This window comes from Dreissena polymorpha, chromosome 5, assembly GCF_020536995.1.
Source record: "Dreissena polymorpha isolate Duluth1 chromosome 5, UMN_Dpol_1.0, whole genome shotgun sequence".
Taxonomy (NCBI): Eukaryota; Metazoa; Mollusca; class Bivalvia; order Myida; family Dreissenidae; genus Dreissena; species Dreissena polymorpha.
In genome coordinates, this window is record NC_068359.1 from 115,682,237 (window position 1) to 115,709,815 (window position 27,579).

At 36.2% G+C, this 27,579-nt stretch overlaps 3 protein-coding genes across 4 annotated transcripts; 1 reads left to right on the forward strand and 2 right to left on the reverse strand.

Moving 5' to 3' along the window:
- The first annotated feature begins 12,770 nt into the window (after positions 1 to 12,770).
- LOC127832541 (uncharacterized) lies at positions 12,771 to 16,363 on the forward strand. Of its 2 annotated transcripts, XR_008026944.1 has the most exons (4): positions 12,771 to 13,204; positions 13,564 to 13,744; positions 14,277 to 15,674; positions 15,821 to 16,363. XR_008026944.1 is itself a non-coding variant. In XM_052358053.1 (3 exons), the coding sequence occupies exons 1-3, from the start codon at positions 13,087 to 13,089 to the stop codon at positions 14,296 to 14,298; spliced, it is 321 nt and encodes a 106-aa protein (XP_052214013.1). In that variant the 5' UTR covers positions 12,812 to 13,086; the 3' UTR covers positions 14,299 to 15,809. The 2 variants fall into 2 exon arrangements, 1 of the variants encoding a protein (XP_052214013.1); XM_052358053.1 differs by lacking the exon at positions 15,821 to 16,363 and having other exon boundaries at positions 12,812 to 13,204; positions 14,277 to 15,809.
- A 5,379-nt stretch (positions 16,364 to 21,742) lies between these two features.
- LOC127832527 (uncharacterized) lies at positions 21,743 to 25,900 on the reverse strand. Its single transcript, XM_052358035.1, has one exon. It carries the CDS (start codon positions 25,548 to 25,550, stop codon positions 22,362 to 22,364), a length of 3,189 nt encoding a protein of 1,062 aa, XP_052213995.1. The 5' UTR covers positions 25,551 to 25,900; the 3' UTR covers positions 21,743 to 22,361.
- Positions 25,901 to 25,907: 7 nt separating this feature from the next.
- LOC127832536 (galaxin-like) lies at positions 25,908 to 27,553 on the reverse strand. Its single transcript, XM_052358046.1, has one exon. The coding sequence runs from the start codon at positions 26,911 to 26,913 to the stop codon at positions 25,915 to 25,917; it is 999 nt and encodes a 332-aa protein (XP_052214006.1). The 5' UTR covers positions 26,914 to 27,553; the 3' UTR covers positions 25,908 to 25,914.
- Positions 27,554 to 27,579: the final 26 nt, after the last annotated feature.

Here is a 27,579-nt window from a genome sequence, read left to right on the forward strand (position 1 = left end):
ATCATTGAGCTTCTGATATCTTTGATTGAGTGTGGGCAGTATGGAAATTCATTTAACCCATTATTTTATTATTAATCATGTTTTCAGATGTTGGCAAATCTTAGATCAATCGACCTCATGCTCGAACCCAGGAACTGTGCTCAAATGACTCCCGGACTGACAGGACCTCTAGTGGTGGGTCAGGGTCATCTGCCCTGCAATCCTCTGAAAAAAGGTTGTCTGGTGAAGGTTAGTCAAAACAATACATATTCTTTATGTTTGATAATCAGAGCTCCAGATAAGGGCCGTACAGCCGTAAATACGGCTTTTTCATGAAGGTTTACGCATTTATTTTTATAAACTGGACGTATAATTACGACTTTAATATCCCTTTTACGCATTTACGAAAAAAATCTGGCCGTACCGATACGTCCGCATCAGCGTGGTGTGATTTGTTGGTCTCGAACCTAACGGCGCTTTTCGTTAATTTAAATTACCGAAAAGCTGTAGACTGGGTTTCGGTTTTATTGTCTATTCTGTCGCGTGATTTCCGGTAACTGATAAACCCGTAAAAACAATATGTCTGCGCACAAGGGAATGCCGGCTAAACCGAAAGCGGTTCAAAAAAACACTTTGTTGTCATATAATGGCTACATACGGTCGTCTAACCATCCTGACATTCAAACTGTAAACCCAGAAATAGACATTGTCGCCCCGATATTAAACGATTTGATTGCATCGGAGGCTAAAAACGTTAGAAAACACGATGGGAAACGGATCCAAACAAAAACTATCGAAGATTGGAAAACCACATGATTGGCTTGTCACCGAGAAAATAGAAGACGTTCTACGGTTAAATTGTGAAATTTGCCGTAGTGCTGCTAAACCTTGTAAATTAAGCACAGTGTGGGCCTATGAAGGTTTGAATTATACAGTATTTTATAAACTAAAGTAGTTTTACTTGTTCATAGGTATAAAACAAATTCTCAAGGAAGCAACATATTTTTTGCTTTGCATTCTGTGCCCCCAATTAATCCACTTTACAAATGATATTTTCAGTTAAACACCATTCAATATTCAAGAACACGGGTAGTACAGTACTACCTGTATTTTTGGATATGGTAGTACAGGTACTAATTGATTTTCAGGGTTACTCCTTTTCTTTCTGTCAGTGGCAGTACCGTTACTAATTTCACAAATCCTTATCTGGAGCTCGGAGTTTGATATTTCAATTTTCTACACACTTATTATGGGCATAATGATTGGAAACTGTTGAAAGGACTTTTTGGTGATACCAAAATCATTTGTACAATATGCTGGTCTATACCGCTCATACATTTGATCTTATACAGTATGTTTGAAAACGATGATTTTGAAATTGCCAATATATGTCTGAAATACACTTTTAATGCTATTATGTTTGTTCAGGAAAGAAAAACCAGTGCATGTGGCTTGGAGAGTTGATGAAAAACAAGCATCGTGCAGTGCCTTCGGGCAATATTTACGTGGCACAAGAGGTCTGCCAGGAATAGGAGAGATTTGTACAGCACAAACCAAATAAAGTATTCTCCAAAACAGATCATGGTTGAACATTAAATATCAGTTGAAAAATATACTTAAGGTTCATGGGGGGGATAACATTAATTAAAAATTCGCTTTGGTTTTTCTTCATTCAATGTGGTACAATATGGTCAAACTATATATCATTTTAAAGCTAAAGACGGATAGAATAACATAAACACATTTTTGACATTCAATATTTGTGTGCTTTATTCATATTTTGGTTTAAAACCAATACATTTTACACTAATTTACAAAATCTCAATCTAAAGTTAGGAAGGATATGCACTACCTTAAGTTGAATAAATACAAAGCTATATACATATACAAGGTCAAGTTAGCAACATTTCACAGAAAATTATTGTAATAAAACAACAAATGAGTTTTTATTCAACTGCCTATTTTGGATAAATTTCCTAAACAAAGTTCTAAAAATAACTAAAACGTAACTACTTTTTAAAAATCCAGGTATGGTGGATAGTAAGAGTCACAATTCTTTTTCAAAGGCTTGACAATTTTGTTATTTACCTCTCAACCAAATTGCAAATTTAAACCATCTAAAATTGAAATAGATTGCAGACGACATATAAAATTGTAAAGAATTATAAAGAAATTGGCAAACCGATTGATTTTATATTTCGATTACTTCTACCCATTTTGAAAGCGTGGCCCTCGCTGGGCTCCGTAGAAAAACGTGCAAAACAAATCGGTCGAAACCACGTGCAGTAGTGAGAAAACCGGGTATGTGTATACACATACCTGAGAAAACACAAACATATTTTGACAGTTGGTTCGCAACTAGTAAAACAACTATTAACATTAATCAGCAAGAGATCGCACTCAATAACAGAAATGACCACGTAGAGATATCATCACTTACCCTATTTCAAATATTTTCCAGCTGAAAATTGTCCCCCACACGTCTTTTTTAGTTTATTTGTATTGTTTTTTCTGGAGCCGAAGTGCATCTCACAGAATATCCATCTAACTTCCGTTGTTTTCACTTTCGTTATTAAAAACTTTGTTTAAAACAATTATTTCTCCTTTTAGATTGTTAAAGCGATGTGTTATTATATATTATCAATAGAATAGTATACCGTGATGAATTTAACGGAGTTACGTATCGATCTTTCTGTCAGTCTGTAAGCGTACTATTTTATGCGCAATAATATAAGTATGGTGATTCGACAACAATTGTAAACATTGGTGAAATGCTTCTTACATAGTTATTCTTTTGAGTGTTTATGAGGTCTGATCGTGCAGTTTGCAAACATCAACGGAAAGATTACAATCCAATGCATTTGTCATCGTCAACCGTTTGGAATGTCAATTAGGCGATGAGTTAGTTTTTAGCATTTTTCTTTCTATGTTATGAATTTACAAATGGCTGCCCCCATGGTGATGAAATGACATGTGTTCGAGTTTTGATATTTCTAGATATGTAAACTTTTTTTACTATTTAAGCGTAAATTGCCCTCGTCAATGTCGATATTATTCACTAGTTATATAATTTTCCGCCGAAATACGTGAAATAAACATGATTCAGATTTTTGAAAATAATGTATTTTTTAGTGTTAAAATCGCTTTGTATTTTGATTGATTTTGTGGATGGTATGATACGTTGATGTACAAAATTGGTAGCAGTTTGAAGGAAAAACATCCTTTAAAGCATATATGTATACATTTTCAATGTGGCACTCTTCCTTTAGTCAAAGTTGAGTTCAATGCTTGGGGTCCCATATTTTTCAAAATGAAGCCTCTACATGAACCTTAAGAAAAATAAGTAAATATTTCATAACATGTTTCATGACTGGAGTCAGATTCAAGTGAACGTGTTCAGTTCTGTATTAATTTAGACCTTGAAAAGTGTTCAGTTCTGTATTAATTGAGATCTAAGACAGTGTTCAGTTGTGTTTTAATTGAGACCATGAACGTGTTCTGTCATGTATTAATTGAGACCTTGAACCGTGTTTAGTTATGTATTAATTGAGACCTTCGACAGTGTTCTGTTGTGTATTAATTGAGACCATAAACAGTTTTCAGTTGTGTATTAATTGAGACCATGAACGATGTTCAGTTGTGTATTATTTGATACTTACAACAGTGTTGAGTTCTGTTTTAATTGAAACCATCAACTGTGTTGTTTTGTGCATTTATTGAGACCTGAGACCAAGAACAGTGTTCATTTGTCTATTAATTGAGACCTTATACAGTGTGCTTTTGTTTATTAATTGAGACTAGGGCTGTCACGATTCACCGGTATACCGGTATATCGCGGTGCATGTCGTGAAAAAAATCGCACCGCGGTACGGCGTTGCCGCACCGGTTTTTTTAATATTATTATATTAGCACAGATATAAATACATTACATAATTATTTTGATATAGATATCATTTTGAAAAATGTAGAAGCGATTCAAAAGGGCTAGATAAATAATCCGTTAATATTCAGGTCAAGCAAGCGATTCCACTTGTACATGTTTAACTTTCACGTTTAAAATACGGCGATGTATGGGTCCGTACCTTTTTTGGAATTAGGGACAGATTTCCTTTGCAAATAAGTTCATTATTATCCAAAAGATGTTTATTCTATTTCTCATTTTCGAACTTTAGTATATCGATCGTTCAAAGCATGGCACTTTCGAATCATGTTATCTTAAGATTCTGAATAAGTCGAGGAAGAGTCAGAACGCTACGGATTTTCAATACTGGGCCCGCTGACTCCGCATTTTGAACATGCCCTTGAAGCGTTCGATTTACACAGATCGTAGTCACAGCTATTGTAAACAACATGGCGGACATTTTAGAAAAAGACTCGAATAATAACAATGACTACTTCTATCAAGTTTATTACAGTTTCTTTTACAGTTTCTAGTCATACTATGATACCAGTGTTTTCTGATTATTGAGTTTAATAAAGTTTGTAAAACTTGTTATTCTGCTGTTTTCTTCACAGATACATATTCTGTAAAATATCGCGGTACGTACCGCGATACAGTGTTGCCGTACCACGATATACCGCGGTACGCTCACAGCGTATCGTGACAGCCCTAATTGAGACCATGAACAGTGTTCAGTTGTGTATTAATTGAGACCAAGAACAGTGTTCTTATGTGTTTTAAATGAGAACAAGAACAGTGTTCAGTTGTGTATTAATTGAGACCAAGAACAGTGTTCAGTTGTGTATTAATTGAGACCAAGAACAGTGTTCAGTTGTGTATTAATTGAGACCAAGAACAGTGTTCAGTTCAGTTAATTGAGACCTTTACAGTGTTCTTTTGTGTATTAATTAAACCATGAACAATGTTCAGTTGTGTTTTAATTGAGACCAAGAACAGTGTGCAATTGTGTATTAAATGAGACCATGAACAATAGTCGGTTTTGTTTTAATTGGGACATTAAACAGTGTTCAATTTGTGTATTAATTGAGACCCAGAAAGTGTTTGCACATCACCTTTTTCACTTTGATTCTGAGAGGGAAAGGGTTGACTGTGTAACAAGTGAACATTACCTGCATGACATCTAGAGCACTGTGTTCCACCCAGCGGCCCTTCTCTGGGCTGTACACCCAGGTTCCTAGGAAGAAACACAAACACTGCAGTCAGGCAGACTGGTAACTGGGGCACGTTTGGTACAAGAGAAAGACAAGGTACAAGAGCAACACAAGGTACACGAAAAAGACGGTGTTTTACAGCTGAAAATACTGCATATGCCAAAGAAAAAAGTCTTCATTGAAATGATTACTTATTCCATTACCAGGGTGCAGGTAAGACCACAACAAAATGGGAAAAATCTATCAGAAACAACTAAATACAAAAATGTAGCTGCAAATTGCAGCTATAATCCAAAATGTGTCTCATATTTCGTAAGCCTATTAAGCAAATTAGGTAGGATTATGTGACACGCTCGTGGTCCTTATACAATACAGCCTCAGGTGCGGAAGGGCCTGATAAATTTCGAACTTCACAAACACACGTGCACACATACACTTATTCTTATCAAACGGGATTCATTTGAATGACAATTTATTATATTATAATTAATTATACATTAATTAAATTAATTATACATGCTTATTGTCATTTAAACATATTTAATTACCAACACCTATACCAACGTGCACTGAACATATCAAAGCGTGTCTCTTTTTCCATTTTGTTAATTCATTGAAAAGTCATAATATCGTTATATTCGGCTCTAAATTAGTATCAGTGTGGCCCTGAAAAAATATAAGTGTGCATCTTAAATGTGATTGTATTTCTCAATTAAACCGTCATTTTGAAGTTAGTTTTTGAGAAACAATCCATAACCTAACCTGAACACCTCAAAAATGTGGTTTTAATTATTGTCTTCGTATAATTAATCCGAACTGGTTCTTCCGCATTTTATATTTCTATGGTAAACCCATTTACCCGATGTCACTTTCTGTTACACAATTTTGAATTTTCTCCTGAAAGTTAAAGTATTTCTTAATGTTACCCATCGATGAAGACCGTCTTCTCTTTAATGTAAAATACTACTTATTATAAATTGTTTTCACCACTGTAACTTCATTAATTTTGAATAATCCATTCTCAAATTAGTAACATATAACGACCACAGGTTTGTAGTTGTATCCCTACACAAGTTACATAAAGCCAATCATATCCTATGTGTGAATGACGTTATTAGGCGTCAAATTAGTATACAAAATTGCACCTAAAATGACCTACTTAAAGTAAAAGCACCGGCTTAACCATCATGCATACATTAGTCAACAATAAACAAAACTTAATATACAAATGTAATATGAAATTTATTTAGGATAATACAAATAAATTAAATATTTCACCGATACAGCTGTCGGTACAGATCATACAAATCAAAATCATAAACAAAAGATCATATCTTGTTCACGTCAAAAAGTAAACAACTTTATATATCCGTGTTTTTCTATTTGACAAATTGATGAAACACTTGCGTCCTAAGTGAGGTCAAATTAATGACCTTTGCATTTCATTAAATATGAAAAGTGGTGATCGAGAGATCCGCGATGTTATCTTTTAAACGTGTACCGGACTGATTGACAACACTGTTTATCTCGTATAAGTGGTATGCTTTTCAAGGGGAACTCATATAATGTGAATGATCGGTGATCGAGAGATCCGCGATCTTATCTTGCAAACATACATTGAACTGATTAAAACACTGATTATCTCATAAGTGATCGAATGTATATAAATATTGCCAGGATGTTTTCCAGTATGTCCATCCTTCACCGAATTGTGTTTGATATCGCCAAATGCATTTTACCTAGACATCACAATTGAGAGATGTGTTACTCCAATCAGCCAGCAAGGTCTGTTTGTCTGACAACAATGACTTGTAAAACTGTCCACCTGTCTCTAAACGAGGATGGAGGATGTTACATGTATCCTTGACCTGGTTATAGGTCCACGGGAGAAGCAGATGTATTTTTTATTGTTCAGTCCCGTATTGATCAGGAGAGGCAAAAGTTTGAGAGGATGAGAATGTGTTTACGATGACATTTTGCAATGGCATTTAAGACTATTTAACTAATTTGAAACTATTTAATTGTGCTATTTTGTGTGGCAAAAGAAAGGCATACAGAACCAAGCTTTGTAATATGGCCTTATAGCGGCTTCTATCTGCATTGCACGACGATGATCTGAATGTAAATACTAGATGTTGGTATGTCTCTAAATCTTTTTAATGGGGACGAAATGTAGATGGTATTCATTTTCATTTCATTTCATCGTGCCTAAAAAAGTTACGGTTCTAGTGCTGTGGCCTGTATATAGTCATTAAGTATAAGTAATTAAATTGAAATATCTGCTCTTTTATTGCAATTTACTTTGAATTATGGTGAAATGCTGTTATATTTTATGGACCCTTATATGTTTGCTGAATACTTCTGGACCAAGTGTGAGTTTTGGAGCTCCTTTAATTTAAACCAGTTTAAGCCCACACTGTGTTTTTCCATTTACCTTTCTAAGGCGTTGACCCCTGATTAATTGATTTTCCGTGTTTTCAGAATTCTTTATTGTGTACATATGCAATTTAAGTTAAATGTTTTGAGCTAAGTTTGAGGTTTTTGAGCTCCATAAGACCGTTTTAAGGCGAAAACCCTATATTTGTTCTTGTTTGTGCGGTCTGTGATGTGCATGTATGTCTTTTCTAGTACATTTGTCTTGTGTCTCATTGTTCTTTGCGGAATCGATTCCTTTCCATAAATAAATGACCGCCATGTTTCCATAAATAAAAGACTGCAATGTATAATAAAGGTTTGCTCTCCTGGTGGTGCAGCTGAAGACGCACTTTGTGTTTACTTTAAACCCCCGTGGCTATGATATACTATCAAATGGTCCAGGATGTTCAACCCACTTGTAGTAATGATAAAATGATCTCCTTGCACTGATTTTTCAAATATCTTCAGTCGGTTACAGGATTAGATAAGGCTGGCTGGTTTTAATTCTAATAAATGTTACATATATTGATTTGTAAAAATATTACACATTTAAAAAAAATTAGTTGTAAAGTTAACAACAAATCTACTAGTTTAAACAACACCATCAACTTTAAAATGGTAAAATCATGTTTTAATAAAGCGAATTAAGCAATGTTTTCTTAAAACCAAATCCACATTTTTAGTAATATGCACAAGCTGGTGCCAAGATAGTTTTGCATTCTTTATATTTCAGCTAGAATGCTATTTAATACTTTTTAATACATAAGCGACATGTTTGGTCAAATAACTTTTGAAAGGAAAGATAAAGAAAATGGTCAAGTGTGATCATTCTTTATTGTAAGTAAACATCTTAAGTCCTATTTCCGAAATATGTATCACAATAATTTAAATCTTCAGGATGAAAACATATTTAGATCCGTGTGCGAATCCTGGTTTATTACAATGTGTCAACAAACGATTTTTCAGATCTGTGTGAATGCGCGCTAAGCATTGTGGGAAACGGACTATTTCCAGCATGGCGCTGGTAAACATAATAAACACGGAAGTGAAAAATGGTTATTAATTATTATCAAAAACAGGCGTCATCAAACCGGGTCAGCTATGATTTATTCTTGGATGCAGTTTGTGCTTCAAAATGAGTCACTTGTCATGCCAGTCTATTGTTATAATATTCACTAAACACTTGCAATGACTGTTATCTTGGAAATAATAAATAAATCGAAATCATAAATAAATATTTACAATTTAATACCTTCTGAATTTTGAGGACGGTATTGATTCAAAATAAACGCTGTGAACATTGCAAGGAATCTTACATACATTTAATGTGTGAGAGGATTATTTAGGGATGAAATAAAATGGAGTTCGACGGATTTAACATTTGGAGGAGGACGTCATGGTATCTTGGACAGTTGGCACTTTCATATATATTTATTTATTTAGTAGATACTAAAAATGCTGAATGTGCTAATCGCAATATCAAACTCAAAGTAAAACAGGTGAGATTTGTACAGCTTTGTTTTTCTTGACATAATATTGTATGATTTCCATTCAATTTATATGCTCATTTTTTATATAATTAATTTTAAAAATGTATTCATAACAAGAATAGTTGATGCATGTATAAATAAAAAGCTACATTAACAGTATATTTAACTATTCAATGAATATGCTTTGCTTGCGTATATGCAACACAATGAAGTCCATAAAATCTTTACTGATTTTTAAAATGTTCATGGTATCAGTGAGATAAAGAAATTCAGCGTACAGTTTATATAGTATTGACAGACCTGTACTAGTCGCCTTTAAAGTCGCGCCCGTCAAAAATCATAAAAAGCGACATTTTTAAGTTATGGTAGCCAGAACTAGGTATCAGTGTTTCAATAATGTAGTGTTTCCTAATTATGTATTGCTTAGGTTGTTTTGTTTCAAAATTTCAAATTTGCATTTATTATAAAGCATTTTCAGTCATTTTGCAAATTCCATATTTTTTGTAATAAGGTAAATTATGTTGCACATGGGAATGCGTGGTAGGTAATAGTAGTAGTAGTTGTTGTTGTTCTTGTTGTAGTAATAGTTAATTAATTAGTAGTAGTAGCAGTAGTATTAGTTGTAATGGTTGTGTTTTTATTTTTATTTGTATTGAATTCTGGTCATACAACACATAATGCAGCTGCTGCTGATGATGATGAATATGATAATGCTGCTGCTGATTGTGATGATGATTATATGATGGGACTTAGGTATAAGAAAATGTGAGAGGTTCAAACAAGAAACCTGCTGGATAATAAAACCTCTCATTTTATGACAAAAGATCTAGATTATAAAGTATATAATAAGTATAAATTGGGAAAGTTACCATTCAAGGATCATGTGGGCTTCATTAACAGCAATGCATGAAACAGTTATACATTTGTATCTCTTTCAAATGTACTCAATATTGCTGTTCCAATTGTTTGGTTGAAGTATAATCTTGATTTATTATCAAAATGATTATTTTGCTTATGAAATCTTTAATTAACTTTATCTATGAAGCAGCTTGTTTGTTGTTTTCTTTGGATTAAGAATTCATTTTTTTATGAAATATTTAATTAACTTAATCTATGAAGCAGCTTGTTTGTTGTTTTCTTTGGATTAATAATTTTTTTTTTGTTAAACTTAATGCATGTAAATCATTAGTAAATGCATGTTGGTGTACTAGTGGAATAAATGGAATATTCTCAAAATCTTACTGAGTATCTTATACATGTTGTTGTTTTTAATCCAATTAAATAGGATCAATTGATGAACTATTTCAGTTTGAGTAAACTTGGGCTGGGTTGTGGAACTGTAGTTATTTGTTGTTTTTAATCCAATAAAAAAGGGTCAATTGGTGAATTGAAAAATGTTAAAATCACATTTATATCAATTTCAAAAATGTTTTCATTGAAACAGTTAAATATGATTAATAAATCAACTATGTAACTGTCATTTTTTTCATGCATTCATATGTATATAATTCAATTATTGGAAGTCACTGATATTTTCATTTTTACTAATAGCTAATTAAGACTTATTTAAACAGTATTGCACTGTCCTTGCAAATTATTTCATTATTAATAACATAATTTGCAAATGTAATCAAAACGTATTGATACTTTTCTGAAAAAAATTCACTATCAAATATATATATATATATGTATTTTCAGAAAAGTTGATGTTTCGTTATAATATGATTATTTATCATTCAAAATGATGTTTTCACTAATTAAAATCATAGCCACACGCTAATCACCTGTGAAAACAACCATCAAAGAACTTCAAAGCTTAGTGCTTTTACTCATGTATCCATATTTTCTCACTTGCATATTATTTGTGTTAATTTGCCCCAAATAAGTTCAACTTGTAATTTGTTGGTACAATTAATTATTTTTTTTACATATCCCATTATTACAAATAACTTCTATATTAAATATACATTTTAATATTATGTAGACAGTTCACTCCAAAACTGGGAGTGAAACGTCTAGAAGGAAAGACCACTTTGACAGTGCGTGTCGAGCCAACACGCACTTATTCCTTGTTTGCTCAATGCATTGATTTGGTCCATCATGATACTGTTTAAGGGTGTCACAATTAAACAAACTGAACAAGCCAACTTGAACTTCTCTTTCAATGCAAATGGAGCCATTTGAAATATCAAACTTTCCCATACCCAGTCGGCAATATAGCCATGACATTGTGTCTATTCAAAACATGCATCAGACACTCTTTCTGAAATTCTAAAAGCGGTTTTGAAAACCCTAATTCATTGCAAACGTTCGTCAATAAAGGATCCATGTTGTTATACAAGCGAGAGTGAAAGTACAGTTTAAACAAAAATGAAAAAAGAGCAAAATTGTTGAAACCTGGCAAACATTTTTATTGATACTAACGTAAGACCATAAGACTGAATAAAATAACACTTAAATTTTTAATCATTACAATTAAGTTTACTTATAAATCAAATTCTTCATTCATCCGCGGACTTCTTTGTGTCGTAGTCATAAATGCCTCCAAATGGAGGTGTGTGATGCGTCTTAGTATAGAGGTGACAATAACGCAGTAACGTCACCATCTATGTATAGAATGTGGTTTATTATAGTCATCGTATTGGTTTGAAATCGTAAGTGTTTCGTTTTTAACAGCTAGTATGTTCAATTTAATTGAATATGTTTAATTTAAGTAGCAAAAACATCAAAACTGAGGTCAGGTAAAGATACAGATTTATTCTCGTACACTTCTTCAATGGTCTTACTAATTATTTAACTCATATTAGATAGATCATTTTTGTAATGAGATGGCTATTATTAATTGTTTTATCATACCACCACATTGGTATATGCTTGATGTCCTGTTGCCTGATATCTTTTTTTATATCACGGTCAACAGGAAGTTCATATATCAGTCATGTGTGGAGGCTACTAAGACTTAATTACAATGTTTTGTTTTATTGTAAAACTGAATCAGATTTATCAAAACAAATAATTTGGTACCAAGAGGTATCTCATTGGCGTCGCACTGGAGTGCGGCGACTAGTATGTAATGCATTTTCTTTCGCTTATGGGAGGAGAAGTTATTTTACGGATCAATGTATATATTTTTGTTTTAAGAATATCTTGCATAGTGGTGATTTTTTGTGTTAATAAGTGTAAATAAGTACTGCATTTGTGCCTATTACATCTATTACAACATTTATTGCCAATAATGCAAAGCTAATTGTTTTAAATAATAACTGATCATAGGGGAAAGATCACAGGGACTGGGCAAATGCGCGAAACTTTCTGGTTTTGTATTAAAACAAAACATAATCAAAATATATTTATTTTGTGGTTTTTCTAACAATAGCGCAGACTTTTGCTGTTCGAGTTTTTGGTTAACGCGTATTTTCTTCAATTTTACAAGACGACAGCGATTACACGGTTTATTGCTTTATTGATAACCGTTACACTACAGTCACTTATTAAGGCGGTAGGTGCCTAGTGAGATCGGGAATAGTCGGTCGATATCGCCGTATTCGGAAAGCGTTTTGGCTATAAGCGATATCTACGGTAAAGTCCAGAAATTATACTAAATACACGAAATAAATTTGTATTTTTTTTATTTGAGAGTTAAATTTGCTTATCTCTTTAAGATTTAATGACTATACAATACACATATGAGTTAAATTAATTCGTTTCATAAAATATTTGTGTTCATGACGTCACGGTTGTTGACATTTTCTTAGCAAAATGAAAGTGCGAAATAAAAGCGAGCGATTTGCAAAATCAAAAAGGAAGCAAACACCGATCGACAACGTTGTGTTCGATAACCATTATTCATTTACCGAGCTCTGCGATGGCGATTTGTGTGAAAATGACTCACGTAAAAGCTATTCGCATTTGCTAAATGGCGTGAAAAGAGTAATCAGAAGTGGGTGGGGGACGGAAGAAGATTGATTGACTCGTTGAGCTGGAGGTTTTGCTAAACAAATTACAGTATGGTCAGTTTTGTAATCTGTGTCCCATTCCTTTGACAATATATAACATTGTTGGCGAACTACAAAATGGCCTCAGTAGTTATATGTACGTTGTTTGTGAAAACCCTGACTGTAGAAAAGTCAACCGTGTTGCTTATGGAAAGCACCATCTCAAGATCAGGGGAATGCCATGCTTTGACGTAAATACCAAGCTTGGAACAGGTATTCATGTCTTCATTTTTCAACCTGTCATTTCTATCAATGTTTAATCATTGTACAATTGCCATTGATCTTTGGACTTCTTACACATTTTCAGACCCCTTAAAATTCCAAGTGTCATTCCCAGTAAATATTTGTTTATCGTGTAATATATAAGGAAACATTCCGGTGTCCATCATATTCAGTTTTCAAATTTAGTTTCGCATTTGTGTTGTTAAATCCAATTGATTGCTCATTCATGTTATTTAATAATGTAATGATGATACGAATGGATTCTATGAAAATACATTGTGACGTCATTATTAAGTAACTACGGCCTTATTTCGTTTTCATGTTTTTATCATTTTCGATTCTCTTTTCAGCAATGAAAGTCAGTTTGGGCAGGCCGGTGAAGGTAAATAACTTCCTAACCACTCTAAACATAACGCTTATTGCAAATAGAAATCTTAAGAAGATGGAGGCTCGTGCTGGGGAGGCCATCAAAAAAATCTCAACTGCGTCTTCTAACAAGGCTGCCATTGATGCTTATGAGAAAGAAATGGAGTAAGTGTAAAAGCTAACTTTTAATACAATGTTATTGACTATTTTGGTGCCAAATTTTAGTCTTTTTTCTCATCAACTGTCTTTTTATTTCCTACATGTATTCCAGATGAACATGAAACATATTAATAATAATTGTTTTATTAAAGGCACTGTGTTCATAGTTTGGGAAAAAAACTTTTTTTTTGGTTAGAACCCCAGGGCAGGCACATTATTAAAAATATTTGTGATTGTTATTATAAATATTAAAAGCTATTCCAAATATTAAAGTTGTTTTTAAATAAATTCATTACTTTTAGTAATAAATCTTATGAAGGCACATAGGTATATTAAAATTCTGAGCTATTCATATAAATGGTGAATTCTTTTAACAAGCGATAATTTGAGTTCAACGAATTGTCAATATGTAATGTGCTTGTTGTGCTGAAATTTTTTTCTCATAACCAACGATCATATAAGGCGTCAGAATGAAACTTAAAGGGGAATGATAAAATTCATGAAATAAGCGTTGTGTGAATTTAATTTTGTATTTCAGTTCGAGGTACAGTAATGCCTGATATAACTCAGATTGCTGCTGTGCATTTGAAGACGGGTTTTAAGTTCTCGACATATGTGAAGACAACAGTGCCAATTTCTTCCGAAGCTCAGAAAGTGATTGGCATCTCTGTTGATGATCATGACATAATGCGTGTAAATGGTAGAAGTGTTGATAGTGTATCAATTAAAACTTCTCTACATGATTGTATGATGTGGCTTGCAAAGTTTCCCAGAGCCACTTTTGTTGCTCATAATGGGCGGAGGTTTGATTTTCCTGAACACACACTGTTTTGAAACGTTTTGTAATTGTGTAAGCAGTTTTGTTGACTCTTTGCCGGTTTTCAAAAATCGTATCCTGGACAGTCACACAAACAGGAAGATCTAGTGAACGTGTTCTCCAGGCAACCTGCAACGCCCACAGTGCTCCCGATGATGTTGAAGCACTGGGATCTTTGCTTAAAACATGTAAAATTTCTGACAATATGGCCCACATCTTTACAGTTACTGCAATCCATAATTCAGTTTGTTTAAGTAATGAAAAGCCTTAAAGGCAAAGAACGTTAGATTGTTAGACGTGCTGTTGCCAACAGCTGAAAACATTGCGGGATATGGACTGGCCTTGTGTCATTTGAAAGCCATATTTTCTAGTTCCGAAGAGGATGACTTTAAGGATACTTTCAAGGCTAAAAACAATGAGAGACTACCAAAAGTCACAAACGCAAAAAAATATTTTATCTGAAGTGGTCCCTTAAATCGGTCAGTTTTTCAGTGACGAAAAGTTACGGAACGAGATAATATGGCTTTCAAATGACACGCGGCCAGTCAAAATCACGCAATGGCTTTATACTGATACTAAATTATGTACATCTAGTTGTTATTAATCTGGCTGTTTTTATATATAAGTTGTATATTGTTGTGCTACATGTTTAAAGAAACATGATAACTTATACATCTTTATGCTACGTAATATTGGGTCAACTTTGACATTTTGTGGTGAACTGCGCCTGTATTCATATGTTGCCTTTTGACTTTAGGTAACCTTAAGATTGTATTATTAGCTCGGCTGCTTTCGGAGAAAACTCCGAGGTATTGTCATAGCCTCTTCGTCGTCCGCCGTCCGACGTCCGCCATCGTGCTAAAACCTTTACATTGGCTCTAAAATCATAGTGTTTCCACCTACAACTTTGAAACTTCATATGTACATGCACCTTAATGAGTTCTACATGCCACTCCCATTTTTAGGTCACTAGGTCAAAGGTCAAGGTCACTGTCACCTCTTATATAAAACTTTAACTTTGCCTCTAACATCATAGTGCTTCCACCTACAACTTTGAAACTTCATATGTACATGCACCTTGATGAGTTCTACATGCCACACCCATTTTTGGGTCACTAGGTCAAAGGTCTAGGTCACTGTGACCTCTAATATAAAACTTTAACTTTGCCTCTAACATCACAGTGCTTCCACCTACAACTTTGAAACTTCACATGTACATGCACCTTGATGTTTTCTACATGCCACGCCCATTTTTGGGTCACTAGGTCAAAGGTCTAGGTCACTGTGACCTCTAATATAAAACTTTAACTTTGCCTCTAACATCACAGTGCTTCCACCTACAACTTTGAAACTTCATATGTGCATGCACCTTGATGAGTTTTACACGCCACTCCCATTTTTGGGTCACTAGGTCAAAGGTCAAGGTCACTGTGACCTCCAATATAAAACTTTAACTTTGCCTCTAACATCATAGTGTTTCCACCTACAACTTTGAAACTTCATATGTACATGCACCTTGATGAGTTCTACACACCACACCCATTTTTTGGTCACTAGGTCAAAGGTCGAGGTCACTGTGACCTCTAATATAAAACTTTAACTTTGCCTCTAATATCACAGTACTTCCACCTACAACTTTGAAACTTCATATGTACATGCACCTTGATGAGTTCTACACGCCACACCCATTTTGGGTCACTAGGTGAAAGGTCACTCTGACCTCTAAAAAAAAAAATTCTGACAAGCTTTCGCAGCCGAGCGTGGCACCCGTTATGCGTTGCTCTTGTTAATATATTATTATTTCAATATTAATTCAAAGTTAGCTAAATGTCTTCACATGTCATGGTTTATAACTGTAGCTTTTAATAAGCAACTAGAAAAACCCCAAAATGAAGTGATATACAAATTTATACTCAAATTCATTGCGTGAAAATGAATTGGGGTAGGCATACTCAAAGTAAAATTTCTTGAGATAGGAACGGTAAAACTTCCTGAAATTCATTCAGTGTGTAGAAAATATGTTGTGTTAAATAAATATGTACAATATATGCATTTCATCACACTACAAGTGACATAAAACGTAATTAAAGTTTCTTGTCACTGAACCATTTGTTGCCGTTTTTGCCATTTTATCCAGATAAGTGCATATACTATTGGACATCAAAGGCACAATTGTCTTTCAATGACACTTTTTATGCCCGCCTTCGAAGAAGAGGGGGTATATTGTTTTGCACATGTCGGTCCGTCCGTATGTCCGTTCACCAGATTGTTTCCGGATGATAACTCAATAACGCTTAGGCCTAGGATCATGAAACTTCATATGTACATTGATCATGCCTCGCAGATGACCCATATTGATTTTGAGGTCACTAGGTCAAAGGTCAAGGTCACGGTGACCCGAAATAGTAAAATGGTTTCCGGATGATAACTCAAGAACGCTTAGGCCTAGGATCATGAAACTTCATAGGTACATTGATCATGACTCGCAGATGACCCCTATTGATTTTCAGGTCACTAGGTCAAAGGTCAATGTCACGGTGACTCAACTTAGAAAAATGGTTTCCGGATGATAACTCAAGAACGCTTACGCCTAGGATCATGAAACTTCATAGGTACATGTATCATGACTCGCAGATGACCCCTATTGACTTTCAGGTCACTAGGTCAAAGGTCAAGGTCACGTTGACTTGACACAGTAAAATGGTTTCCGGATGATAACTCAAGAAAGCTTACGCCTAGGATCATGAAACTTCATAGGTACATTGATCATGACTCGCAGATGACCCCTATTGATTTTCAGGTCACTAGGTCAAAGGTAAAGGCCACAGTGCCTAAAAACGTATTCACACAATGGCTGCCACTACAACTGACAGCCCATATGGGGGGGCATGCATGTTTTACAAACAGCCCTTGTTTAATTCTGTATCTACTAACAAAATCCAGTCAAGTACGTTTATTAAGTTAATTGTCAAAATATATGTATATCCCATTACAAAAAACTATATATTTTGGATATAGGGTAAATCCATAGAAAACGCCCAACCGAGTCAAGGAGTAGGTGTATTCAACCAAGTATAAAAAGTTAACCGGCTGGTAAAAAGTTTTAAAATTTTGCAATAAGTTGTGGTATACAATTTACTATGTGGAAATAATAACAAAGAGTGTTTCTGGAAAAGTACCCATTAGGCTCCCACTACCTTAATATCTTAGTTAGAAGGTGATTTTTCAAGCGGCTCCGTAGTGTAGTGGTTACACGCTCGCTTCACATGTGAGAGGTCCAAGGTTCGAGCCCCAGTAGAATCAAATTATTGTATTTGTGTTCTATGTTAACTTTTTGTTTTGATGTAGACATTTTAGTTTAAATAAATATGCTGTTTTATTGTATCCATTTTTTGTTGTTATTATGCCAATGAAATATATGTGTGAGAGGGTGGGGGGGGGGGTTCGTAAACACATTAAAACCTTCTTTGTTCTACTATCCTAGCAACCACTTAGATACTATAGAGCGCAAAGCGCGACACGTATTATTAATTGTAATAATGAGTCTTGATAAAGGAAGCAGCCGCTTATCAATGAGGAGCACCATCACAGCACCCCAGTCTCATTACTATCAAGTCCTCCTACAGGTTTTTTTTAAGAACCACATATAGAAGGCCGCAGGCCTGACCTGTATCTTGCCAGTGGTATGGACCCTTTGGTATGGACCTGAGAGGTCCAAGGTTCGAGCCCCAGTAGAATCAAATTATTGTATTTGTGTTCTATGTTAACTTTTTGTTTTGATGTAGACATTTTAGTTTAAAGAAATATGCTGTTTCATTGTAAGCATTTATTGTTTTTATTATGCCCATGAAATATATGTGTGAGAGGGTGGGAGGGGGTCGTAAACACATTAAAACTTTTACAGTGTTTCGATATCAATGAGTACTAAACCCCTATCGTAAATGAGCAACGTATCGTAAATGAGCAACGTAAGAATAAGTTCAGAATCATCTCCCCTTGAAGTTGAGAAAAAATGAAATTACGCTTACAAGATGAAGTAGATTTTTTTTAAACCTACACAGTTTTGTTCCATTAATGAAAACTGCACACGGATGCCAGTAAAAAAGGAAACCAATGTAAATAAAATGAACTATGAAATATTTGGGGGTTACAACACAAAATCATAGATAATGGTTATTTGGGGTAATAACACAACACCATAGATAATGGTTATTTGGGGGTTTAACGCACAATCATAGATAATGGTTATACCAGTATCTTTTTCTATTTTGTTTAAAATAATCGGCCAATATATTTATATTTACAGTAGAAAAAAAATCGTTCCATGTAACTTCATTGAGTGCCTTTTACACTGAAATTCCCGACGCCCTTTTATGCTTTGCATCAATACTTATCTTTTAAATAATTGTATAGCATTATAAACACATTAATAAATGTTTATAACTTGATTCAAATATTGGGACTCAACCAAATCCCAAGTCCCATGGTCGGAGTAAAAGTAACACCTACTAGCTAGATGAGAAATATCAGTTGTGGGTCGTGTTTTCGCTATTCGCCTTGTTGTTTTGTAAATGCAGTAGTATCAATTGTGGAGAGAGTTGTGTTATTTTACATGTACTTTATAGTATGAGTTGTTCATTGCAATTATTAGTTGCAAATAGCGCCTTGATTTCTGAAATATGTTCCCACGCCCAAGTATTAATGATACAAAATCCTCAAAGTCTTCGAATTAGAAACATTCAAATAATAGTGTTTGACTTAAGTGTTAAAATTTGTCGTCATATACTTTTTTTCAATCAATTAAGCAAGTTACTTTGTGTGATCTTAAAGGTATTAATATATATTGCTTACGCTCCTGCTCCTGGAGATCCAACACGCACAGTACCAACTTTTGACTCGTGTATTACACCATGTTTGCATTAAGAGAAGTACAAGTGCGATTGCGGACTTTGTATAATACAATCAAGTTGTTGATGCAATTACTTTACACGATTCCATATCGTCAACAGTTCGCAAATGGTTGACACTTCAGCGAAACCCACACTAATTTAAAAAAAAAATATTTATTTGATTTATTTATTTATATGAAAAAGAGTGAAACAAAGACAGATATCTTTAAAAAAGGAAACAGTTTACATTATTATGTATTTCTGGATTGAGAAATTAAGAAATGTAATAATTAGAAATTGTACAGTGTGGATTAAAATGGTCGTATACAAATCAGTAGCATTTGTAAATACTAAATATTTTATTAACGCTAAAGAATAATTAAAACTCAAGATTATTAAATGTATAAACTGGCATTGTGTTTGGTAAGTAACACAATAAAATACAACACACACAGAAGCCTCCATATAATATCAGAAAACATTTTTGAATGAACAAAATCAAACACCAAATTACGAATTACATTCAAAACCTGCTTAATTCATCAGCATTCTTCGCTAATTGCCATCTTTCCGTCACGATTTTTGTTATTTGTATTATTAGTTTTGTTTGTGTTTTGAAACACTTGTGAAAGGTACACTTTTTTGGGCCCAGTGTTTACTGTTATCTTTCCTCTTTCGGTAGTGCAAGTTTATGGTGGAGACAAGCGTTGAAATCCGACAACATCAACGCATATTGAGTAAAAATCACAAATTTGAAAAATATGGATACATGAACTGTGATTTCTGTTGAAAAATCATCAAGACATGTATTTAAATGCCCTCTGCAGAACGTCAGCGCGACCAATTGGAAAAAACATACAAAAAACCAATGTTATATCCTGATACCAGACCACTCTTTTTTTAATAAAGAAAATAACTAAATAATACAATAACGACAATAATTCTTTTTAATGCACATGACAAAATTTAAAAACAGATGAAAAGTCGTTCAAAGACTTAAGGGAAAACATATGTTTTGGCATTTTAAAAATTCATGAAACAAATCAATTTCAACAAAAATGTCATATTTGAAACATGATCATGTCAACATGTTTGCATTACATCAACACAACATTTCGCCGTATTATTACAACTTTCTTGACAGGAAAAGTGTTGACACGCCCACTTTGTTCTGAAATGCCCGTTGTTGTTATTTTGCTCAGGAATGTAAACTCATTATTCTTTCAAATGCAGATTACCAAGCAATAAACAATACATATAAGTTTAGATATTTAAACAACAGGTACAAATAGTCCGTAATAATTACAAAACCACCACCACAATCGTTCGTTTATGACAATGTCTACTAACACAAACACTGGAGTATATTATTTTTATGTCAACATTTATAATGCCAGTCACAGTCGTTGCCACGGCTATGTAATAAATAAACATATATAGCATGCGTCATCACCTTTTAATATTCCAGATAAGACGATCGCCATTTCACAGAGTCCCCGCAGCAAATTGCGTTCTTCACATCAAAGATGAACTTGCCGCAGCAGTACGTATTGTGACCGTACGTCTTTGGTAGAACTATGCCATTACAGCACAAGTTTATCTCCGAATCGTAGCTGAGCTGTCCGCAGCATTTGGTGCGCTCCGTAGCACACGGCTGCACGCGTCCACCACAGCATAGCTGTCTGGAACTGTCGAAGGCCCTGTCGCCGCAACAACAGTCCTCCCAGGGCACTACCTTGGTGACCACCGTGCCGTTACAGCAGATGCCTCGCTCTGGGTTGTAACTCTTCTGACCACAGCACATGGACTTAGGCGCCACACCAGGCATGCTGAACCTTGCCGTCGCAGCACATATCAACCTCAGGATCGTAGCTAATTCCGGCACAACAGCGGGTGTTCTTGATGCCACAACGAGGTTGCACTTTATCGTATGGCTTAAAGGGACAGCATATTTCAGTAGAGGGGTTATATGTACCGTTTCCACAACACCACATATCACCAGGTTTGTCAATCTTTCTTAAGACGTTGTTACAACACACGTGAGTTTTAATATTGAACGCCTTAGATCCACAGCATCTGGTGTTGGTAAGACCACCATCAGCTTCTTGGACTTTGTTTTCGCAACAGATCTGTTTCCGAATATCGTAGCTTTTCGATCCACAGCAACGGGTGTACTGAGCGTCAGGCATTGGTCCCGGTTGGCCATCGCAGCAAGTCTCATTTGCAGTGTTAAATGTATTGTTCCCGCAACAACAGTTATCATCTTTGCTAGTTTTAGGCAGTATTCTCACGTCATCGCAACATATTTCGGTAGCAGGATCGAAAGGCAATCCTTCCACAACACTGGGTATTTAGCCCGACTTTACGTGTTTGAACCATATCGATACAACATATTTTTGTAATGGGATTGAATGTTTTAGAGCCACAGCACATTGTGTCATCGGTATTCGATATATCGACAATCTTATCATCGCAGCAAACCGATTTTGTTGTGTTGTAGCTCTGGCTACCGCAACAAGCTGTGCTCTTTCCGTAACGTGTGCAAACAACATTATTGCAGCAAATGTGGTCGTCTGTGTTCATAGATTGGTTGCCACAGCACCAGTTCGGATTCGGAACGGTATTATTAACAATATTACCTCTCTCGCAACAGAATTCGGAATCACCGTTATAACTGACGGATCCGCAACATTTCGTATTTGCACCTTTCTTGGTCTGAGTGACACCGTCACAACAGACATCTCGGACTGTATTCATTGTAGAGGATCCACAACAACAGTTGTCCGCCTCGGTTTTCTTCGGCCTTGGTGTATTTGCACAGCAAATTGCCTTTGAAGAATCATAACTCTGCTTAAAGCAGCATTCGTAACTCTTTGTAAGTCGCGGTTGTGGCACTCCGTCGCAACACATCTGTGTGTCATGCGTTAATTGTCGTAGTTCCACAACAGCAATTATCTTTTACATCTGCCTTCTTAATAACCTTCTCATTACAGCAAAGTTCTAGTTGTGTATTCATTGGATACTCTCCACAGCACGTTCCGTATTTAATGTCTCCTACAGGGGTCTTTGGAACGCCGTTACAACATACCTCGCTGTTCGTATTCATTGTAGTGTTCCCACAACAGCAGTTATCATTAGTGTTTCTCAACGCTGTTACGCCTCTGTCACAGCAGAGCTGGGACTTCGTATCGAAGCTTTTAGTGCCGCAACAGTCCGTAAATATTCCGTTGACCGCATTTTGCGGCACTCCATTGCAACATAACTGGCTCTGGGCATTGTAAGTTCCTTTCTCGCCGCAACACGTGTTATGATCGGCGTTCGTTTTCTGTCGCACGTATTTGCCGTCGCAACAAATGTGCGTCGAAGGAGAATAACTAGTTGTCAGACAGCAAAGCGTGACACCACCTGGTTGCAATGGCGTTGGATTTCCATTACAACATATTGTTGTATTTGTATTAATTGCAATATCCCCACAACAGCAATCTTCGTCTGGACTTTTCTTACCTATCAATTTACCATCACAACACAGCGTGTTGTCCGGACTATAACTTTCTCTAGCACAACAGGCCGTTTTGTTTCCCGCCACAGCGGGCTTTGGCTCACCAATGCAACACACTTCTGTTTCTGTGTTGTACGTTGTTTTGCCACAACAACAATCATCGGAGCTGTTTCTTTTCTTACGTAATCCTTCCTCACAACACAGTTGCTCTCTCGTATCAAAGCTCTTCTTGTAACAACAGGATGTGTACTGTTTTTCATTGACTACGTTTTGTGGTGTATCCTCGCAACAGATCTGTGTAAGCGAGGAAATAGATCTGTTTCCACAACAACAGTCATCCTTAGGGTCTGATTTCATTACCAATTTGCTATTGCAGCACACATGCATTTTAGGATCGTAGCTTACTTTATCGCAGCATTGTGTACTAGGACCATAGGAAGGTTGAGGCGTTGTTCCATCACAGCACACTTGTGAGCCAGTGTTGAAGGTTGTTTTCCCACAGCAACAGTTATCGGATGAGTTGGACTTCTGTCGAATTTCGTTGTTATCGCAACATATATGCGAATTAGAATTATAACTTTCTGCACCACAACATAGTGTTAATGCAGCGCTTACGCGTATGGGCTGGACAAATTTTGATTGACAACATACCTGTGAGTTGCTGTTAAATGTCTTTTTATCGCAGCAACAATTGTCTTCCGTTGCAGTCTTAGGTAAAACAATGCCTTCGCAGCAAAATTGTGTTCGAATGTCGTAGCTCTCTTTCAGACAACATCTAGTGAACTCCTTTGGCTGCGTTTGACCGCGTAGTGGCATAGGCATATCGATGCAACATATTTCTTTTTCTAAATCGGCAGTTGTATTACCACAACAACAATTGTCGTTAGTTGCTTTCTTATTGCGAATTTCGCTATTACAGCATATCTGCGTTTGGACATTATAGCTCTTGACGCCACAGCAGGTCTGGAATTTACCACCAGGTTGGGGCACATTCTTACAACATATTTGTTCTGATGAAGTTATTGGCGTTGAACCACAGCATGTATCATCAGAGTCCTTGTTTTTCTTGTAAACCTTTAAATCGCAACATATATGTGTAAAGGCATCGTAGCTTTGTGTTCCGCAACATTTTGTAATGCCAGAAAACAACGGCTGCGGGGTGGTACCTTGACAACATACCTGAGTTTGCGTATTCATTGTAAAAGTGTCGCCACAACAGCAAGTGTCGTTTTTACCAGTCTTATTTCTCATGACCCCTGTATCGCAACATAGCATTGCATCCGGATCGTAACTTTGAACACCACAACACTGTGTGTTGGTGCCAGCAACTAAAACCTGAGGTACTGAATTACAACATATTTGTTTATTTGTATTAAGTGTTGTTTTGCCGCAACATGCGTTGTCATTTGCATCCGTTTTAGCTACGATTTTTCCGTCGCAACATAGGCTTTTTGTCATATCATAACTGACGCCATTACAACAATCGGTAAACTTGCCTCCTACAAGTTTCTGGGGATTTCCACTGCAACATATTTCACTTCCTGTATTATATGTTGTCTGATCGCCGCAGCAGCAATCATCTTTCTTATCCTTCTTGGTTCTTATAGCTCCTTGACAACAAATCTGAGCCGACGTATCATACGATTTAAAACCACAACAAGCTGTGTTATTTTCTTTCAAATCTTGCGGAACACCATCACAGCAGATCTGTTTATCAATGTTCATCGTTGTTTTACCACAGCAACAGTTATCGCCAGAGTTTGTTTTATTTCTTAATTCCCCTTTGCAGCATATTTCTTTGCTAGGATCGTAACTTAGTTTTTCACAACACAAAGTATTCTTTCCAGCAACAGCTGGTCTTGGAAACATATCCTGGCAACACACTTGAGAATATGTATTGTAGGTATTAAATTTCCCGCAACAACAATTGTCACCATTATTATCTTTCTTTACAACGGTCATACCGCAACAAAGATGTGTATCCGCGTCATAACTTGTTTGTCCGCAACATTTTGTGTTTTTGCCGTACGATTTCTGTGGCAGTTCATTGCAACACACCATAAACTTCGTGTTAATTGTTTCATTTCCACAGCAACAGTCATCGCCTTTAGCACTCTTTGGTCTGGGTATTCCTAAGCAACACAGCTCTTCATCAGGGTTATAACTGTACTGCCCACAGCACTCAGTATTTTGTCCCTTCTTTCCGAATGGCATGTCAATGCAACAAATCTGAGTTTTCGTATCAAAGGTGGTTGAGCCGCAACAGAAATCGTCAGTCGGTTTATTCTTCTTCACGACTTTTCCATCGCAACAAACATGAGTGTCTTTATCATAACTTGTCTTGTCACAGCACGTTGTTCTTGGTCCATACAAAGGTTGGGGAACATTTCCGCAGCATATTTGCTTTTTGGAGTTAAGTGTTTTACTTCCGCAACAACAATCGTCTGCTGGGTCCGATTTTTTCACCATTGCAGCAACATTGCAACACAAGGTTATCGCTGGATCGATTGTTGTGTTGCCACAACATTTAAGCACAGTGTTATTCTTAAATTTAGGACTAGGATATCCATCACAACACAAATCTGCTTGTGGATTAAATGTGTTCATTCCACAACACCAATTGTCTCCTTTCTTGGTGGCAACCCGTAGTTCAAAATCATCACAGCAAACATTAACTTCAGGGTCGTAACTTTTATATCCACAACAAAGTGTTCCATTTTGTTTAACTTTCGGCGCAACGGCCCCATTGCAGCAAACGGATTTTGCCGTTGCAAATGATTTGTCTCCACAACAACAGTCATCATTTTCTTCGTTCTTCGAAACTAATTTATCGTCGCAACACAGATGTTTGCGTGTGTCATACGATTTAGTGCCACAGCAATCGCAAAATTGCCCTCCGATTTTTTCCACGACGACTCCCTTGCAGCAATATTCCGTTTCAGCATTATAGGTTTCTGAACCACAACATGCATTATCGCCTAGAAGCCGATTTGTTGCGTACACCGCCCTGACAACAGATTTGGCTGCTCAGATTGTAACTCTGGTATCCACAACACGACACAAATCCCGATGTGAAACTCGGTTGAACAACGCCCGAGCAGCATACCTGTGTCTTCGAGTTCAGTGTGGTATTTCCACAACAGCAATCGTCCGACTTGCTAGCTTTCGTCACAACTTTCCCATTGCAACACAGGTGTGTATCTGGGTTGTAGCTTAGTTTCAAACAACATTGGGTATTTTCTCCACCAACTTTAGGCTGGAGATAAAGTCCTTGGCAACACACTTCCGTCTTGGAATTTATTGTCGTGCCTCCACAGCAACAGTCGTCGTCCTTATTCCGTTTGTCGGTGATCATCAGGTCACAGCACATCTTCTTTGAGGAGTCATACGATACTTTGCCGCAGCATCGCGTATTATCGAGGCTTCCACTTGCTGGTTGCGCTGTCATGCCGTTACAACATATCTCATTTGCGGTATTATATGTGCTGTCTCCGCAACACCAATTGTGGCTTGGATTTGCTTTAGGTCTAATTTGTCCAAAACAGCACACATGCGATGCCGAATTGAAGCTTATATCACCACAGCAGCTAGTTTTGTCTTTCCCGTCCTGAGGTTTACCGTTGCAACAAATGTGTTTCTTTTTGTTGATAGTTAGATTACCGCAGCAACAGTCATCTTCTGGATCTACTTTATCTTTGACACTATTATCACAGCATATTTGTTTCCTTACAGAGTAGCTTTTGCTTCCACAACAGGAGCAGAACTCGCCGTCTACTAACGGCTGTGGCACACCATTGCAGCATATTTGTGTTTCAGCATTGAATGTAGTTTTTCCGCATACGCAGTCGTCACTGGGTTGGTTCTTAGGCACCAAAACGCCCATGATGCATAAATACTTTTTGGGATCAAAGCTTGTCTTGTTGCAACATTGCGTCTGATCGCCTGCGACTAAATTCTCAGGCTGCACCATCGCAGCATATTTGAGTTTGCGTATTAAATGTTGTTTCCCCACAGCAGCAGTTATCTTTAGGTTTCGCCATCTTTACAACGCCTTTGTGTTCGCAGCATATGTATGCATCTGCATCGTAGCTCTCGTAACCGCAACACTTCGTATTCAAGCCTATCTTTGGTTGTTGGACACCTTCACAACATACTTCTTCTTTGGTGTACATTGTTGAGTTTCCACAACAGCAGTTATCTGGTTCAGCTCGTTTCTTACGAAGGTAAGTTCCATTACAGCATATATGTTCCTTTGGATTATAACTTGTCCTTATGCAACACTTAGTGATAGGTTCATATTTTGGTTGTGGGGTGTCTATACAACACACTTCTTTTTGCGAATTCAGAGTAGTGTTTCCGCAGCAACAATTGTCATCTTTAGATCGCAGAGGTCGCATATCCGATCTTTCGCAACAGAACATAGACGATGAGTCGTATGATTTAGCTCCGCAACATTTCCAACTCGCACTTGGCGCCGGTTGTGGGTTATTTTCACAACAGATTCCTGTCTTGGTATTAAACGTTGTGTTACCACAGCAACCATCATCGCCAGCGTTACCTTTCGGCCTCGCCTTTTCATCGCAGCACATATGACTCGACATATTATAGCTTTCAACTACCACAACAATCTGTAAGC